We start from the raw sequence: 17,887 nt of genomic DNA on the forward strand, positions 1-17,887 counted from the left end.
TCTTGGGAGATTCTGTTCAGAGCAGTGTACAAAATCGTAATTTACAATCTAGTGGGGAATGATCACTTCTCTAGATTCTCTTTCACACAAAACAGGTGTTGCTAGTCTCTCCTTGCCGTATCGTTATGTTCATAGATCATCTCCCATTTTAATACTTTCCTTTACTTTATTTACTTCTGCACTCAGCGTTTTTGGTATATCTAATCTGACTCTGTTCAATGTTATTTTTGACAAAGTTTCATAATTGTAATAAAATAGCGAAGCACAAGAAGCATAATTTTGTGTTAAATTATTTTTTGTTGTATATGGCTTTGTCTTTATATTACAGAGAAAGACTGTCCCCTTTCCATGTAAATAAGAAAAATATTAGATAAGTGAAAATGAGATTAGGATAAGCCGGGAATCGAACCCTGTTGGTAAAGTTAAGAAATGGAATGTGAGAAATTACTCTATTGTTAAATTCTATTAGAATAGTTAAATATTGTTTATATCAGAAAAAAGAGTTGATTGTTCATGATTTTAGGAATCTGAATATTAAATATGTCAGTAAAAGAATGAACAATGCAAATTATTTGAGGATTCTTTTGTGTCAAAAGTGTGTTTTGGACAAACATATGCATAGCCACGTGAAATTAGTCACGTTTGAAAAACACACTTCTGACGTCATAGACAAAGGACATTTCTCCATATTATGGTTTCGAATTTTATTCAGTCAGTCAGCTAGTCAGTCAGAGAGAGTTGATCAGCCAAGAGTTGACATAGTCAGAGGAGAGTCCCCTTAGAGGCGAAGGTGTAGAAGATTAACTATGTAGATCCAGTTGAATTCCTGACGGCCAGATGAATAAAGAATTCAACATCATGTTTTGTACGTATTGTCTCGTGACGTCATTCAGTTACAACAGAAAAGGTAATTGTTATTATTATTATCTATAATGAACATTGTGTAACCCTTTGAGGATTATGCATCTCTCCTTCTCTGTGTTAAGAACTTGTATACATCTCCAGTCAGTATATATATGAAGTCCCAAGCATCCCAGAACTATAATATATATGTATAAATGTCTTCCCTCCCTCATCATCACTATCGTTATATCCGTACATGAGTCCCATTACATATGTGCCCCAATATGAACCCCCGCGTCATCTTAAATATGGAACCCCCACTATACAACATTTACTTATGTTTGCTAACTATAACTGTACACTAAAAGATATGCAAATGCTTTATTTTTTAATTTATCTTTAATTGCTTAGATTGTTTTTTATTGGACTGAGCTTTAAATTTTGATACTTAATAGATGACATGACTGATTATTACTGGAAGACATCAACAGTTCCACGGAAATGCTTTGATGAGAGTGCTGATGAAAGTTTTGAATATGATCAAAATTATACATCCAAAGTAAGTATGAAACGAAAATATTTGTATTTAACAAATAAAAAAATAATTGATAGTTGTGCTAAATGATTATTTTGGCAACCTCATAACTTTCCCTTCACTCTACTTTTGTTCTTTAGTTTACATATCCCATGATGCTACTCATTTGATCTCTTTAGAAGACATTCACAGCAAGAACGTGTTGATATTGATACCACAATGGAAAAGAACTTTCCTTTCTTTCTCCATATGTCTAGCATTAGATTAAATTATCATAAACAAATTTTCTTTCCAAGGATTGTCTTTGAGACACATTACAATTGGACTGCTCCTCTTCAAACTACATGGTAATCTTCAAATCCGATAATTATAAATACTTATATCATCCTGATGGCAATCAAATTTTATTTATTCCGTTCATCATTTTTGATACTCTCATCATATTCTTCATCATTCAATCTATCTCATTAACCTTCTTAAGTGGCTTTTAGCCTTTGTAACTGGTGACTATCTCTTATTTTTTTCGTTTTCTTGTTAATTCATATTACTTTTATGTTTGTTTTTTAATTTTTTTCATTTATATTCTTTTTAATTCATATTACTTTTGTTTTTTTTAATTTTTTTCATTTCCAGGAAAACAAATGGCCGACACCAAGTGGAATAAAAGAGGCTGATGCTCGTGGTATTTGTCTTAGTTTCCTTGCCGCAAAGAATTCTGCTCAAAACTGCAAGAAAGTCAAAAATGTTAAATATGATGAAAGCGTAGAGTCTTGCATGAAAGATATTTTGGTAAGAATCTTTGGTGCTTCTAAATTGTAAAATCGAAATTCATTATTTGAAATTGAATTTCAAGTAAAACAAACGGTTTCCACGTAACTATCATGTCACAAATAGTAACATATAAAAAATGACGGAAAACGATAAGATAGGCAATTTATTATTAATGAAAAAATAAAATTGTGAAATCGAACAAAATCTAGCAATTTCGCCAACAAAAAAAAAAGGAAAGACTTGACAGGGGAGGTAATTAACTTCTGTAATTTACGTCACGTGACGAACGTAATTCAAAATGTCGAACACATTTGTTCCCCATATAAACTTTATCGAAAATTGTTTTTCATGAATAATTATTTTTCTACATTATCGTTTTTCATAATTTTTAGATTTTTTTTTTTTTTTTTATTTTTTTTTTTTTACATTTTCACCCCAAACAAGGCACATTGCCACGTTGGTGTAGGGGGCTATCAGGGACATAGCCATCAGAGGTACTGTGTAGGGATTTGGGTAGCAAGATGTCAGTTCACGTTGCACTTGAACTTCTGCATGTCAGTACAGTTGGGGAAGCAGGGACCCGGCAGGGAATTGCAAAGTCTAGCTGTCCTGGGGAAGAAACTACTGGAGTAGAAGGCTCTCTTACATCTAGGGATATCTACTGTGAAGGGGTGGGATTTAGCTGCTTGTCAGGTTTGTCGGGGGTATTTACGTCGAAGGGGCACATGCCTGCAATTCATCAGAGCATTCACCGTTAAAGTACTTGTAGAAAAGGCAGAGGGATGCAACATTTCGTTGATGGGATAGGGGCTGATCTATCAGATTGGTGACTCTCTTTTGAACCTTGTCTAGGAGCGAGAGACTAGTGGCAGATGCACCAGCCCAAATATGACAACAATGTTCCATTCATGGGTGAATGGTGACCTTATAGAGGTATAAGATACTTTTGGGCGTTAGTATCTTTCTAGCACGGCAGAGAGAACCTAACTTCTTCGCAGCAGTCTTTGCGATACTCTCAATATAATTGTTCCAACACATGTTTCCTGAGAGCATTAGGCCGAGGAGTTTAAAGGCTGTACTTTCAAATAAAGAGTCATAGGCCATTGCTATTGGTGGGAGAGAAGGTTTCTTGTAATTATTGAAGGAAACTAGTTTAGTCTTGGCAGCATTGAATGTGACTATCCATTTATGTTCCCATTCTACTACAGATCGGAGGTCATCCTCTATTGTTTCTGCCATTTCTTTAGATATCTGTTCATTTGTTTTCCTGTCATGCCTGTTATAGAGTGTCGTGTCGTCAGCATATATACCCATCTCAGAGGCAATTTTGTCAGGGAGGTAATTTATGAATATTAGGAACAACAAAGGTCCTAGGATAGACCCCTGAGGCATTCCCGCATTTATATCATATTGTTTAGATGTACGACAGTTGAGGACAACCTGAATTTTTCTCTTATCTAAGAAGGATTTAATTATGTCATGTATTCTTCCAGTGATACCATATTATCTGATTTTCCTGAGAAGACCTTCATGCCATACACTGTCAAAAGCCTTAGATATATCTAGAGCTACCGCTCTACCCTCCTCTGCTTTGTCCAGTGACTGGTATATATGTTCTGAGATTAGAGTTAGGATGTCTGCTGTTGAACGGGCTTGCCTAAATCCATATTGTTGGTCAGTCAGAAGTTTAGCATCTGTAAGGTGATGGACTAGAGCTTGATTAATTATTGTCTCAAATATTTTGGCGAAAAATGAGAGGAGGCTAATGGGGCGATAATTTATTGGGTCAGTTCTTTCACCAGAATTCTTGAAAACTGGTACTACAGAAGCAGTTTTCCAGCAGGCAGGAAAGCAAGATTCATTAAGGCATTTGTTGTAAAGTTTGGAGAGAACTGAAGCTACTTCGGCGGAGCACGTTTTTAATAGCACAGCCGGGATGAGATCAGGTCCACATGCTTTTGCAGTGTCAAGGTTTTTTATGATAGCATGCACCTGAGAAGGGGTGATTTTCCGATCGTCTAGTGTGGCATCTGTCTGCAAAGGAAAGTCAGGGAGTGGGTGGTTGGCAGGGTCCAGTGTGGAGTTTGAGGCAAACCGACTGGAAAGCATGTTAGCCTTCTCAGTTGCAGAGCAAACAACCTCTTGATTGTTGGATAATGGGGAGATTGTTGATTGCCCATTATTTACTACACTGTTGTAGATTTTCCAGAAGTTGCGGGTTCCTAATTTTTGTGCTTCGATGCGTGTTTAAGTGGTTTCAGTAAATTCTCTCTTAGCTGTCGCTATTTTTTTCTTACAGTTACTTCTGGCTTCTATATGCTTCTGCCTGTTTGAACTGGACTTATGTCGGTTAAATCTACGGTACGCATGCTGTCTTTGTGGGATGGCGGCTGCACAAGTAGAGGTAAACCATTGGGGAGAGTGGGGCTTGCTATAAAATTTCCACATGGGAACTTGTGCTTCATTTGCTGTTTTGAACCATTCAGTGGTCTCATTTGCGCACTGTTCAGCAGGAAGTGAAAATATATTTTGCCATGGGGCATCCCTGATGAGATCCCTGATAGCTTCCCAGTCAGCCTTTTTATAATATCTCGTTGTTTTGAGCAGTGGCTCTTCAGTTTTGGCTCTAAAGTTTAGGGCGATTTCAACTATTACCACTGCATAATCGGCGTTCCCAGGTGGTCAGAATCAGAAACAGATCTAGAACTGATGCATGTTGTTCTTGCTGGTCTGGGAAACGGGTTGGAAACGCAACCATTTGTAATGGGGAATGAGATATAGAGAAGCTATATGTTGTCATACCAGCTGCGTCTGCGTGAGTAGAAAATCCAAGCCAGTTGCTCTGGTGGACATTGAAGTCACCAAATACATGTACTTGGGTGCGCTAGTGTCGAGGGAAAGTACTGTAATTAGGATACAGTCCTGGGTCGAGGGAGAGCGGTAGAGAAAATATAAGTAGCTAATGTCATGTTAAGTCTAAAGAACATAAAGGCTTGATCGTCCGATTCTAGTTTAGTTTCTCTAGTCAAGGGGAGGGTGTTCCGAATATATACTTCAAGCCTGTGCATATGTCTGTCAGAGTCCTTACAGCAGAGTAGGAGATATCCAGGCATGTTAAAGTAGTTAGAGGGTATGGAGGAGTGTAGGTTAGTCTCACTTAGTGCTAAGATATCCGGGGTGTTTGTTAGGAGAAATGCTTCAACATCATTTAAATTAGTTCTAAACCCATGGATGTTCGTAAATGCAAGCCTCAAGGGAGAACGCAGGTTGGTTTTGTTTGAGTTTGGGCCCGGTTTTAGCCTAATTTTTTTATTGTACTCTCATTTTTTTTAAGAGTTTCAGTTTAGATAAGAGGTGCTGAACAAGTGGTGATGCAGAATACCAGATATGCAACACAAGCAGACCATCAGCTGTCCTGCCATCTACTAGGAGTGTGGCCTCGGGATAGCCCACTGGGGACGAGTGCAAGGTCCCTTTCCATGCGCGACATGGCACTACAAACAACCCGATATTATACAACTATTGATGGAGCAGCCGCTCTAAGCGCTACCAAATAGTTAGGGGTCGTGTACTACCAGTCGGGAACAGCAACCAGGAACTGTCTATCCGGTATCCTCAACCCATCAGACGATGGTCAACCCAATCTACTTGTACTGGCATTATGGCATTCAAGCACTCCCAAGTGCCCAATTTAAGGGATGGGATGTGTTGGGAGTTAGGAAAACGGCGTTCATTGCCCTAATCAGGAAACAAGATCGACCACTGAAGGTCTGTCGACTCCCTGTGATTCGACCTCTACGCCTAGCAAATAGGCAAAGAAGGAGTATGGAAGCTGGGCAATAGACAGTGCCTATCTACTTCTTAAGCAGTTTAGGTTTGCAGACCGGTAATTTGTTTGAGTCACCAGCTCTAGGAAGGTTGTCATCCAAGACTGGAGAGGCTTTCCTCCCCTTAGGTTTAGCTTCAGAGTTTTCCTTCTCCTAGACGGATGACCTGGGAAGATCAATGGGTCCATCAGCACTGAGAGGGTTTTTACCGCGCCTGGGTTCTAATCCAGGTATTTCTGCGCCCCCGTGTTGGTGGTTAATGTTAATGGGTTAGTTTATAAAGGTTATACATCAACTGAAAAATTATACTGCTCAAAGTGATTACAGGGCATTGCTATTTCATTGTTACTGGAGGAGGGGCTGAGTAAGAGTTCATGCAGGGGAAACAGCTATATTTGTTGGAAGGAATTAACTTGGTTTGTTTTTACTTTAGATATGTTACTATTTGCGACATGACAATAACGCATTTGTTTACTTGAAATTCAATATTTCGAATTTCGCTCTTACGAATCACGGAATATTTTAGTCTATTTAGAACAATTTAGATGTTTTTCTTTTCTTTCTTTTTTAGTTTTTAAATTACTGAACGTGCCAACAAAAGCGAACTGGCAGCTTCAACTGTAAATTGAACTTTACACAAAGAACTGTCTTGATTTGTATTATTTGGACTACTGTACCCATCTTTAGCGCTATTTTCACAACGTTTCAGCTGATGTAATCTTTGACCTTCTTCAAATGTATCTTGTCAAACTCTTGAATCTTTCTGTCGAATTCTTAAATCTTTCTGTCGAACTCTTGAATCTTTCTATTGAACTTGAGAATCTGCACAGAAATATCGCCAGCACTGAAGATTGAAACTTCAACCTTCAGAGGAATGTTACTTAGAACTGAATTTTACTTAGTACCTTATCTGTTACACCATGCAAGGACTCGGCAGAAAGATTCTCAAATTTGACAAGATACACCTGAAAGAATGTTCGCATTTACATCAACCAAAATAACAACCAAGATGAGAACAGTAGTCTGAAGAATGCAACTAAAACACATTATCAACCCATGTCTTGATTGATCAATGGATTGATCAATTCTTCCTAATTTTAATTTTGAATGCATTTATGATCACTTTAAAAAAAAAGGAAAGATTTTGTCATTATTGTGCGCAAATGTTGATACTTATATTATTGTATTTGAAAATCACCCCTTCTCAGGTGCATGGTATCATAAATAAAGCAGACACCTCAAAAGCATGTGGACCCGATCTCATCCCGGGTGTGCTATTAAAAAAATGCTCTGCTGATGGTGCTTCAGTTCTCTCGAAACTTTACAACTAATGCCTTAACGAATCTTGCTTTCCTGACTGCTAGAAAACTTCTTTTGTGGAACCAATTTTCAAGAATTCTGGCGAAAGAATTGACCCATTAAATTATCGCCCCATTAGCCTCCTCCCGCTTTTCACCAAAATATTTGAGTCCATAATTAATCAAGCTCTAGTTCATCACTTTACAGCTGCTAAACTTCTGACCGATCATCAATATGGATTTAGACAAGCCCGTTTCACAGAATATATCCTAACTGTAGTCTCTGAATGTATATACCATTCACTGGACAAAGCAGAGGAGGGTAGGCCTCTATATATCTAAGGCTTTTGACAGGGTATGGCACGAAGGTTTTCTCAAGAAAATCAGATAATATGGTATCACTGGAAGAATGCATAACGTAATTAAATCCTACCAGCCAGCCATGGTTCTCCCCAGAATGTGCTGCTGCCATCGCACACAGAAATCACTTTTTCCATAGCTACCAACGTAAAAGATGCACTGAAATTAAAGCTGCTTTCAGAAACGCCAGCAACCACTGTAAAAGAGTAATAAAAAATGCAAGAGAGCTATATGCCCAGTCTGTTAAATCCAAAGTAGCTGATCAGCGGCTTGCTTCCCACCAGTTTTGGCAAATAACAAATAGGATCCTGAAGAGAAGTGTGCGTTCTATCCCAACCATTATCAATGGACCAGAGGTCATCTCCTCAGCTTCAGACAAGGCCAAACTATTTGCCAAGAACTTTGCAGCTAATTCTACCCTATGCGACGAAGGCCATCAACTCCCCATATTTCCTACTATAACACAGAACACGCTAGGTAACATACAAATATCTGTGTGTGAGGTCGCCAAGCTAATCAAGAACCTTGATTCCAGTAAAGCAACTGGCCCTGACAGCATCCCAATTATAGTGTTATAAAAGCTTCAACCAGAACTTGCTCCCATACTTATGAAACTGTTTAAACTTTGCCTTAAGGAGGAGTGCTTTCCAACACCTTGGAAAACCTCATCAGTATGCCCTGTATTTAAGAATTCATGTGATAAGTCATCTCTCTCTCAGTACAGACCAATAAGTCTCCTGTGTGTCGAGTAAGTTACTGGAATCCATATTAAATAGAGAAATAGTCAACCACCTCAGCAGAAATAATCTTCTTAGTGACACACAATATGGTTTCCATTCTGCAAGATCTACCGCAGATGTGCTAACGGTTATATCTCATAGGATTAGTGAATTTCTTGACAAAGGCTTCCTTTCTAGGGCAATTGCTCTTGACATATCAAAGGCCTACAACAAGGTATGGCATAAAGGCCTACTTCACAAGATCTCCAGCTACGGTATAATTGGGAATATTCTCTCTATCATTAAATCATTTCTCTCTGGTAGGCTCATAAGAGTAGTGGTTGATGGAGAAAAATCAGAGGCCTGCAGTATTTATGCTGGAGTCCCTCAAGGGTCCATCCTGGGCCCAACTCTCTTTCTGATCTACATCAATGATCTCCCTAAACACATAAATCATTCGTTGACATCTATGCTGATGACACGACCATCTACAGCAACACATCAAAGGCTGTAAATAACAAAGCTCTCTCTGATTCTCTCTCCTCTGATCTCGAACAAGTGGTTCAGTGGGGGAAGAGGTGGCTGGTTACCTTTAATGCATCTAAAACCAAACTCCTATCTTTACACCATCAACGCTCTGATCCCCATCTGGCATCAATTGAAATGGATGGCTCTCGTCTAGGGAAGGCCCCATGTTTTGACAAGCTTCTGGGCTTGACCTTCACTCCTGATCTGAAATGGAACACTTACATCAAGTCTGTTGCCAAGTTCGCTGGAAAGATGATGGGATCCTTATACCGCTCCAGAAGATATCTCACTACTGATGCAATTCTCTATCTATATAAAAGCCAAGTACATCCAAGGATGGAATACTGCTGCCATATCTGGACAGGAGCTGCTAAAAACAGCCTATCCTGCCTTGACAGAGTACAAAATAGACTTTGTGGCTTAGTGGGGAGTGCCCTTTTCTCTTCCCTGCAACCTCTCTCTCACAGAAGAGATGTTGCAAGGCTATCTTTGCTTTATCGTTATTTCCATGGCAGGTGCTCGTCTGAACTCCAATCTCTGGTTCCCCCTCGCCAATCTTTCACAAAAATCACCCATCTAGCTGAATCCACTGTCAAAAACTTTCTCCACTCTTTATCTATGCCTAAATCAAAACGTAGATTCCATGAACGAAGCTTCTTTCTTTGAACTGCACGCCTGTGGAACTCTGTTCCGTCTGCCTGCTTCCCTCCTGACTACAACTTGAATGTCTTCAAGTCCAACGTAAACAAATTCCTGATGAACCGCCCCCTTAAGTAGACACTGTAAATATCCACACTAACGTACTGTACTTACAATAACCCTTATCCCTGAGTGGCTTCCGGGCCTTGATAAGTGGTGACCACCTTGTAAAAAAAAAGCTTTCCCAACGGTACTGACAGGCAGAAGTTCAAGTGTAATGTGAACAGACATCTTACTGCTCATCTCTCTTCCTAATATCCCTGCAACTTATGTCTCCGATAGTATCCCCATACTTCAAAGTGACACTGTGCCTTGTTTGGAGTGAAAATTGAATAATAAAAAAAAGTTACTTTTCAGTCAGGATTTGATTGGTTATTTTGCTCCACCTTTCAAAATTTGAGTAGTAGTAGTAGCAAAACAACAACGCCTTCTTTTGAGCAACAGTCTATTGATCTCGGCTGGCAAGAAAAATACTTTCAAGGAACGGTTCAGAGGTTACAAAATGTCATTTGAAAATCCCAAAAGTAAAATAAAAACGTCATTTTCAGTATACTATAAAGAACTCATTAGAAAAATCTAACACCAACCATAGAATGGAATATCCTGAAAAAAGCTAAAACATGTTCTTTCAAGTGTAATTAACAAAGTTACATTTTGTTTTACTTGAATGTATCAGTATATTTCATATCCGGGCAACGCCAGGTCCATTTTCTCATTATTTGTAAATGTGTTTATTTTCCTTTGCAACAGTTGACTGATGATTCCAGCTGGGCCAAATCTACGTATGAGGACATCAAGACTCAGTGTAAAAATTTGGTTGAAACTGATCCGAAGGAGTGGCGCAAAGATGACAAGGGAAATCTGGAACCACCAAAAGAAATTATTGATAAACTTTGCACGAATGATTGCAATGACAATGGAGAATGTGTGGCAGGTTTGTATATTTCTATTATCGAATAAATTTTCTAATCATATAGGCAGCATCGGGCACATTTCGTACGCTGTTGCCTCTTATAACATCATAAACTGTCCCGTTCGACATCCAGGCTAAGTAACTGTGTCAGAAGCCTCACACTAGTGAATGCTGAGGCTTTCAAATCTTATTCATGTTACTACAGTGCAAATGCATCCCGTATGAACAATCGTTTAAGGGTTTTATTTGTTTCTTTATAATATAAATATATTCATAGAAAATATATATTTTTATACAGAGTGGAACGATAAAATTGTCGCACTAAAAAACAACACTACATCTTTATTTTAAAACTTTTATCGAGAAAAAATCAATTCAGGTAACTTTAGTATTCAGATAATAAGATTATGTAGTAGAGCTAACATCTATTCAATGTAGCTGCCTTCAGCCTCAATTACCACCTCAATACAGGTCCAGAATTGGGAGCTTGCCTTTATCACAAATGCCGGCGGGAGCTTGGCGAATACTCGGTGGATGGCGGCGATTAGGCTGGTTTTGGTGTTGTGAGAGGTCATGTTGATGTTCTTGATGACCAAACGAAGTAGTTTAGCAGGTTAGGGTCGGGGAGGAGAGAGGCTGATGAGAGACAGGGACATATTCGTAGCACTCTTTCCGAAGCCAAGCCTGGATCTCTTTGGACTTGTGGGCTGGTGCCGAGTCCTGCTGCCACACTTAGGGTCTGCCAGCGACCATCTTTTTGCACCAGGAGTCACAACACCCTTAAGCACATCCAGGTACACTTTGCTGCTGACCTTCAAGCTAACTTCAAAGATGTGAGGTGGTATGATGTGCCCCTCACTTGAAACCACACCAAAGACCATAACTATGGGTCATCCGGTGCGTTGATATATGCCCATCAAGTGTTGAAGCATATGGACTTGCATTTTAAGGGTGCTGGCAATGGTCCTGTTGTCATAACTTAGATCAGTAGAGAGCATGAGCTGTAGAGTGGCGCATCTCCGATATCGCTCGTTGAACATTGTGTCACTTTCAGACATGATAGAAGGCTCTTATCGCTCTTGAAATTTGTACACAACTGGTCTGCAGCAGATAAAGAAAACCAGTTTTATCAAAGGGAGATGGAATCATGTCGTCTTTTCAATTTTATCATTCCACCCTATACAATGAGAATACGATTAAAGAAAATTGGAAGGTTCTACTTATAGACACTGGCGATAGGAACTGACCAATCAAATGGAACCACATTCTGCTAGCAACCAATCAGAAAGCAGAATTGCTCCATAAAAATGTTGGTTCTTTCTGCGACTACACCACAATGACAGATCCATGAGCGGATCAAATTTCAATGTAAAATCTGACCCAACCCAACACATTATGTTCAAAGATTTGCTGAAAACTATGCACAACATAGAGTTTATCCCGAGGATGCATCGATTATGTTGGTGTCGTCATGTAGAGCGTTCATTACAATCCATCAGAGCAAGTGTAGAACAGTTAACACTTGCCTTTTTTAACCACATGTATATAGACCATAGCAGTGTTAAAATAAAAAATGTTTTAATCTAAGATTTTGAAAATTAAAATTTTATTTGTCAAAGGCAAAACGTTTTTTTTTTTTCTTTTTCATTGTCCGATATTAAGTAGATGTCCTGGTGTAAGAAAGAACAATCCGGTCAGTCTGTTGACGCAATATATATACTAAAGATATCACGAAAAATGTTTTAAATACAATATCTACACTTTTACTGATTCAAACCGGCGTTTTCAGTATTTGAAAAATCAAAATTAAACGAAAAAGCAATCTGCAAAAACCAGATTAATTCATTTGTACTGTCACCGTTCAGAAAATTAGGCAAAACTCGTTGATATTTTGACAAGCTTTAATATAAGTAGCCCATCGTTTTTTTTATATAAAAGTGAAACCAATTCAGTTATTGCTTTTATCTCTTCTTTTCAGGTGTCTGCAAGTGCAACGCTGATTTCATTGGTGAAGATTGTTCAGTAAACATTGGCGTTCCACCCGCATTAGAGGCGATTGAGGGAGGTCACCTATGCGATATCAACTTGAATCGGTGCCGGAAAAGAGTGGTAATAAGTGGCACTGGCTTTACTGATGCTCTCAAACAACTTATCTGTCGTTTTACCAACAATGTAAGTTGCTGCTCTACCTTCGTTTGCATGTGTTTATTATAGATTATATTTGAGACTGGCATATTGATAAAATGGTGTGATCTTATTGTGTAGGAGGATAATCTCTATTTATAGACTGGAGATAAGGGTGATGTCCGGTAGAAGTGAAGAGCGATAAAGCAGTGGAATATTTGAGACGTGTTTATTTATAGAGAAGCCATTACAGGAAGTGCGCCAAGGAACCGGAAGTTCCTAATAGCAAGTCCACAACAAATGTCTTTTTGTAAACATATATATATATATATATATATATATATATATATATATATATATGAGTTGCCACCATTTAAAAAACTGTTTTATCATTAAAATAAAACAATTTCCCCGAGACTTTTAACAATATATTCCCTTTTCAAAGAAGACATTTCTTTTTGTTTTATTCTCTCTCTTCATTTTGATATTAACCATGAGAGGTGGTCCACTCGTGAATCTAGGTAAATATACGTTCGATCTTGTTGACGAATGTTGACTACAGTGTGAATATGATATGGTTGGCGATATTTTTGAATAGAAGAGATTGCTTACATCATCGAAAACATTTCTGAAAGTTATTTACAGAATATTTGTCTTCTTTCATGTTTTCGCTTTATTTTTATTGCAACTTCTGTGTGGCTTTTTAGCACTTTTAGTTTATGTGAGTTTATGTAGTGGACGGGTTTTCTTTAAGATTTCATCTCTTTTCGTTATTATCGTCTGTTGTATAAGCCTAGTCTTCCCTTTGATGTCAATTTCTCCCAGTTTTTTTTGTTGTTCTTCAGGTTTTTCTGGCTTGTTCATAGTGTTTTTACAATTATTTATATTATATTGGCTTTATTCTTGGTCTGTATTATTATTATTATTATTATTATTATTATTATTATTATTATTATTATTATTATCTCACACACTCAGAGCTCTTACGCAGGTCATCATTAGAGATTGCTCATTGACAACAATCAGTACTCTCCACCTCTGTCGATAAGCTTTGCAAATGAATTTGCATTACCGCAACAGCTGCTTGCTATTTATTTCTTGCTGGTAATAGCCATTGATCTTCATTGGAATTTAGGTGCAATAAGCACACCCAAGGTTCTAATCTCTTTGCACTCATCGAGTCTTGGTTAGTGTTCGCTTCGGTCTTTCAATCCTTCTCGACTATTATTATTATTATTACTTCATAGTAGTTTCAACTTTTCAATGTTTTTATTTCAATCTTTTCTTGAACATCAGGTCAATCTTTTTCTTGAACATCAGGTCAATTTTTTTCTTGAACATCAGGTCAATTTTTTCTTGAACATCAGGTCAATCTTTTTCTTGAACATCAGGTCAATCTTTTCTTGAACATCAGGTCAATCTTTTTCTTGAACATCAGGTCAATTTTTTCTTGAACATCAGGTCAATTCCTTTGACTTTAGGCATTCAAATTGTACCTTAACGTTTTCAGCATTCTACCAGGCACGTCTTTTGCAACATTGGAAAATACATTCTCTCGTCAATCTGATTAAGCCATTTATAGTGGCTTTTCATTTTGGACCCAAGCGTTCCAATTTCAGTGGGAATCACCTTGATTTCCCATTCCAGATCCTGATATTTATTTTTTTCATGTTCTTTTGCATTCTGGTATCAAAAGGGCAATCCATGTCATTGACTGAGAAAGTTCTTTTGTTTAGAAAAATTCTGTCAGGTTTGGAATATTCAAGGTTCTTATCAGTTTGTATGCATATGTCGTAAACAAGCTTCACATTGTTGTTTTCCTGTCCAACTTATGGTTTATGCTCATGCGACTTCTCATTGTGGTCTGATTCATAGAGTTTGCATATATTTTAGTGTAAAACCTGAGCGACATTTTCGTGTCACCTTTTTTTAAATTGATGTTTAGCTAGCATAGGGCAGTCTGATATTATATGCGTTAATGTTTCTTCCCTTTCATTACACAATTTGCACATCGGTGATTCTGCCGTTATGTCAATATAGTGTTTGATGGATCTAGTCCAGTGTCTTCTTCCTAGGCTGCCATTAAAGTGCTCTAAATAGATCTGTGAAAATCACTCCTAAAAACCAATAATTTTCTCCTCTCACTTGCAAATTATGACTCTTACTTTTACCCCAGCTTTAGTATCTTTTTCCTTTTCACTTCATGAAGAAGAATTACTTCCAGAGACATAATTAGTTAGATTTCCTGACTTTATATTTACCACATCTTTAATACTAAGTAACCTTCGACCACCTTCTTTTCTAGGTAGATACAATCGATCTATATCTCCTTTCTTAGCAAAAAAAAAAAAACATTTTTATCAGTTCTTTTGTTCAAGACCATCTGAGTGGACAAGCTTACCGTTTTTTTTTTATCACAAGAATAGCACATTTGCTGATATAACACTATCATTTCCCGGGGAGAGTTACTTTGTTAAGGGACGTCCTTGGAACGAAACCAGTTCCTCGGGTGTAAGATACGATATCTAACATTACATATATAAAAAAAATGATCAAAAAATTAATGTTTAAAAAAAAAAACGTCCATAAAATTAAATGAAAAAAAAAATAATGAACAAGGGAAAATTAACATTTTTTTAAAAATATTTTATTAAAAAATTATGAAAAGAATTTATGTCTCAAACTGATGCTAAATTCCACCCTTATGCAATTACAAAATAATCTGATCGTATTTATTAGGATATTAAGCTGCTCCTCATCCCTTCCAAAAGCTTTAAGGTAATTTATGAATAGTAGATGGTAGACTATTATTATTCACTCACTAGGAGTTTTCACACAGGTCAACATTATATATTTCTCTTTGAGCACAACCTATGATATTCCCTGGAGCCTGAATGACAAGTATCTTCAGATTTCCAGTAATCTCCACCACTTTCGATAACCTTTGCAAATGAATTTGTGTTATCACAGTAGTCGTTTACCATTGATTTCTCGTTGATAGCGACTATTGAGCCTTACTGGAATTTGGGTGGCAATAAGCCTCCCCATGCCCAGTCCTCTTCACACTCATCCAGTGAAGGTTTGATTTGTGTTTTCTATCCTCGGTCTTTCCATCCCCGTTGAACTTCTACGCTTATTTGGTATCGTAACAGTGGATACCACCACGTAAAAAATTGTGGGTGGAGGTAGCTTACAGTTATACAATTTCAATTTTCTTCATTCCATGTAGCGTTTCTTTTGTATTTTACTTCTGCAGCAATTTCTATATGGCTTCTAGCACCTCTGGCTCATGTGTATTAGTCTCCACATTCAAACGTTTTCCTTAATATTTCAGGTGTTTTTCTGATTCTAATTTTTCCCATTCTTTTTATTATTTTATTTAATATTTAAAAAATTATTTTGTTTTTGTTTTAGGAAAATGAGACTGTTACCAAAACAAGTTTATTGATCAATTCAGAGAGTGTAGAATGTTCACCCCCAACTAAGGGCATCTACTGGCTAACAGTCAGTAATGATGGCGGAACTCACATCAGCAATGCACTTCTTTACATCCTTTATAATTCCCACTGTGAGAAGCAATGTAATGAGACCAGATGTCAAGTCGTGGTAAGCAAATGTCTTCTTTATTTCGTTGTCTCTTCATCTATATTCACTTGACACAACAATTATGTACTAATGTTGCACGGGGGTTAAGGGTGTTTATTTATATTGCGTCTCAATGTTCACATTTATAGCGCATCAGGCTTTCTGAGAAGTTTATAAAAACGAAGCAGAACGTACCTTTTATATCTTCTGCGCATCTCTTGACCGTATCGGCTCACCTGGAACAAAAGCTCTCTCATGCATAACAACAGACGGAAATTTTATTTTTCTGAACAATTGGAACTTTATTCAGTTTCACGGTGGAAGTTACGCCTGTGTTTTCTGCTCATTCTTAGAAGAACGGTGGTGGATTTTTAATCGATTCATCTGTCATACATCGCTAGCTATCGCCGTTTTACTGGAGAAGTTTTTAATCTTCTCAGAATAACTGACAACTGTGGACTATCGAACTGAAGACTGTCTAGCAAACGCATGTGCATCCCCTATTTATTTTAAGATGTGTTGTTGAGTGGTGTCCTTCGTTAACTGGCTTGCACTCAAAATGCACTGATCTACCTTGTGATCCCTTGCTGCATGCAGGTGTATTCATTGTCAATGGAAGCCAATGGGTTTTATCTATGTCACTGGTAACTGTTTTTCGACCCCTTTGCACTCAACTTGACACAAACAAGATGGGGTCAAACCAGTGCCACATTAACTGCATTATTGACACACAAAACTAATTTTTTTAATTAAACAACGAATATATTATAAAAACATGTTTCCATATTCTGTCCGAGGAAATTCTGAAAATGAATATATCAGCTTTGTAATTATGCCTTGTGTAGTAGGTAGATCCACACACATACACACACAAACAACTATTCTTTATATGATAGAATAGACCTTCCAGATCTATATAGTTTGTCGAAGACTTCACGATATCATTGATAAGATTTAAAAGTAAAACGCTTTTTTTATTTTTATAAATTTCAAGGGCAAACGCAGACCCTACAAACGCAAACCTCACAAAGTGCAAACGCAGACCTCACAATATTATTGCTATGAATAAATAAAAAGTAAAACTCATTTCCTTTTTATAAATGTAGTGCGAATGTAGATCCCACAATATCATGGATATGAATAAATTAAAATAATGATTTGAATAAATTAAAATATTATTTATATGAATAAATTCAAAGTAAAATTATTTATATAAAAACTATATGTTAATGCACTATATATGTTTCCATTTATTAAAAAATACATAGCCACCAAATACATTATTTTTATGGCTCTTTGACCGTTGAGCATACGTAATTATCTCCCTTGAAAAAATTAAATAGACGTACAAATAAACTAAAAGAGAAAGTGTCGATTATAATAGCTACATTAATAAAAAAAAAAATTAAATAAAAAGTTCTACAGGAAACTTCTTGTCAACCTAATACCTAAATAAAAGATGAAATGAAACAATAAAAATATAAAACATTAATGTTTGTCTTTATTGGATTTTATTTGAAATGCAATTTCTCTATAATTTTCACAATCCAATATCTTTTACAGAATGATGTATGCTCAATTGGTAAAACCTGCTATCCAAAAGGCTTCGTCAACAGTGGTAATTATTCGCTCACGTGCAATCCAGACGTTTCCAAGCTTAAGTGGAACATTTTCAAAAGTATGTA

The 17,887-nt window shown here is 37.1% G+C and overlaps 1 protein-coding gene across 1 annotated transcript in view; it reads left to right on the plus strand.

Moving 5' to 3' along the window:
- The window catches only part of LOC145284085 (uncharacterized), a 473,693-nt gene that overhangs the window by 16,175 nt on the left and 439,631 nt on the right, over positions 1 to 17,887 (plus strand). The window contains exons 4-9 of the mRNA XM_080133151.1: positions 1,299 to 1,402; positions 2,012 to 2,167; positions 10,331 to 10,514; positions 12,472 to 12,665; positions 16,032 to 16,223; positions 17,766 to 17,880. Of these exons, the coding sequence (XP_079989277.1) occupies positions 1,299 to 1,402; positions 2,012 to 2,167; positions 10,331 to 10,514; positions 12,472 to 12,665; positions 16,032 to 16,223; positions 17,766 to 17,880 (945 nt within the window). The remainder of the gene's footprint in view (positions 1 to 1,298; positions 1,403 to 2,011; positions 2,168 to 10,330; positions 10,515 to 12,471; positions 12,666 to 16,031; positions 16,224 to 17,765; positions 17,881 to 17,887) is intronic.

The sequence above is a fragment of the Euprymna scolopes genome, chromosome 8 (assembly GCF_053919585.1).
Source record: "Euprymna scolopes isolate OS-2025 chromosome 8, ASM5391958v1, whole genome shotgun sequence".
In the NCBI taxonomy this organism is placed as follows: Eukaryota; Metazoa; Mollusca; class Cephalopoda; order Sepiida; family Sepiolidae; genus Euprymna; species Euprymna scolopes.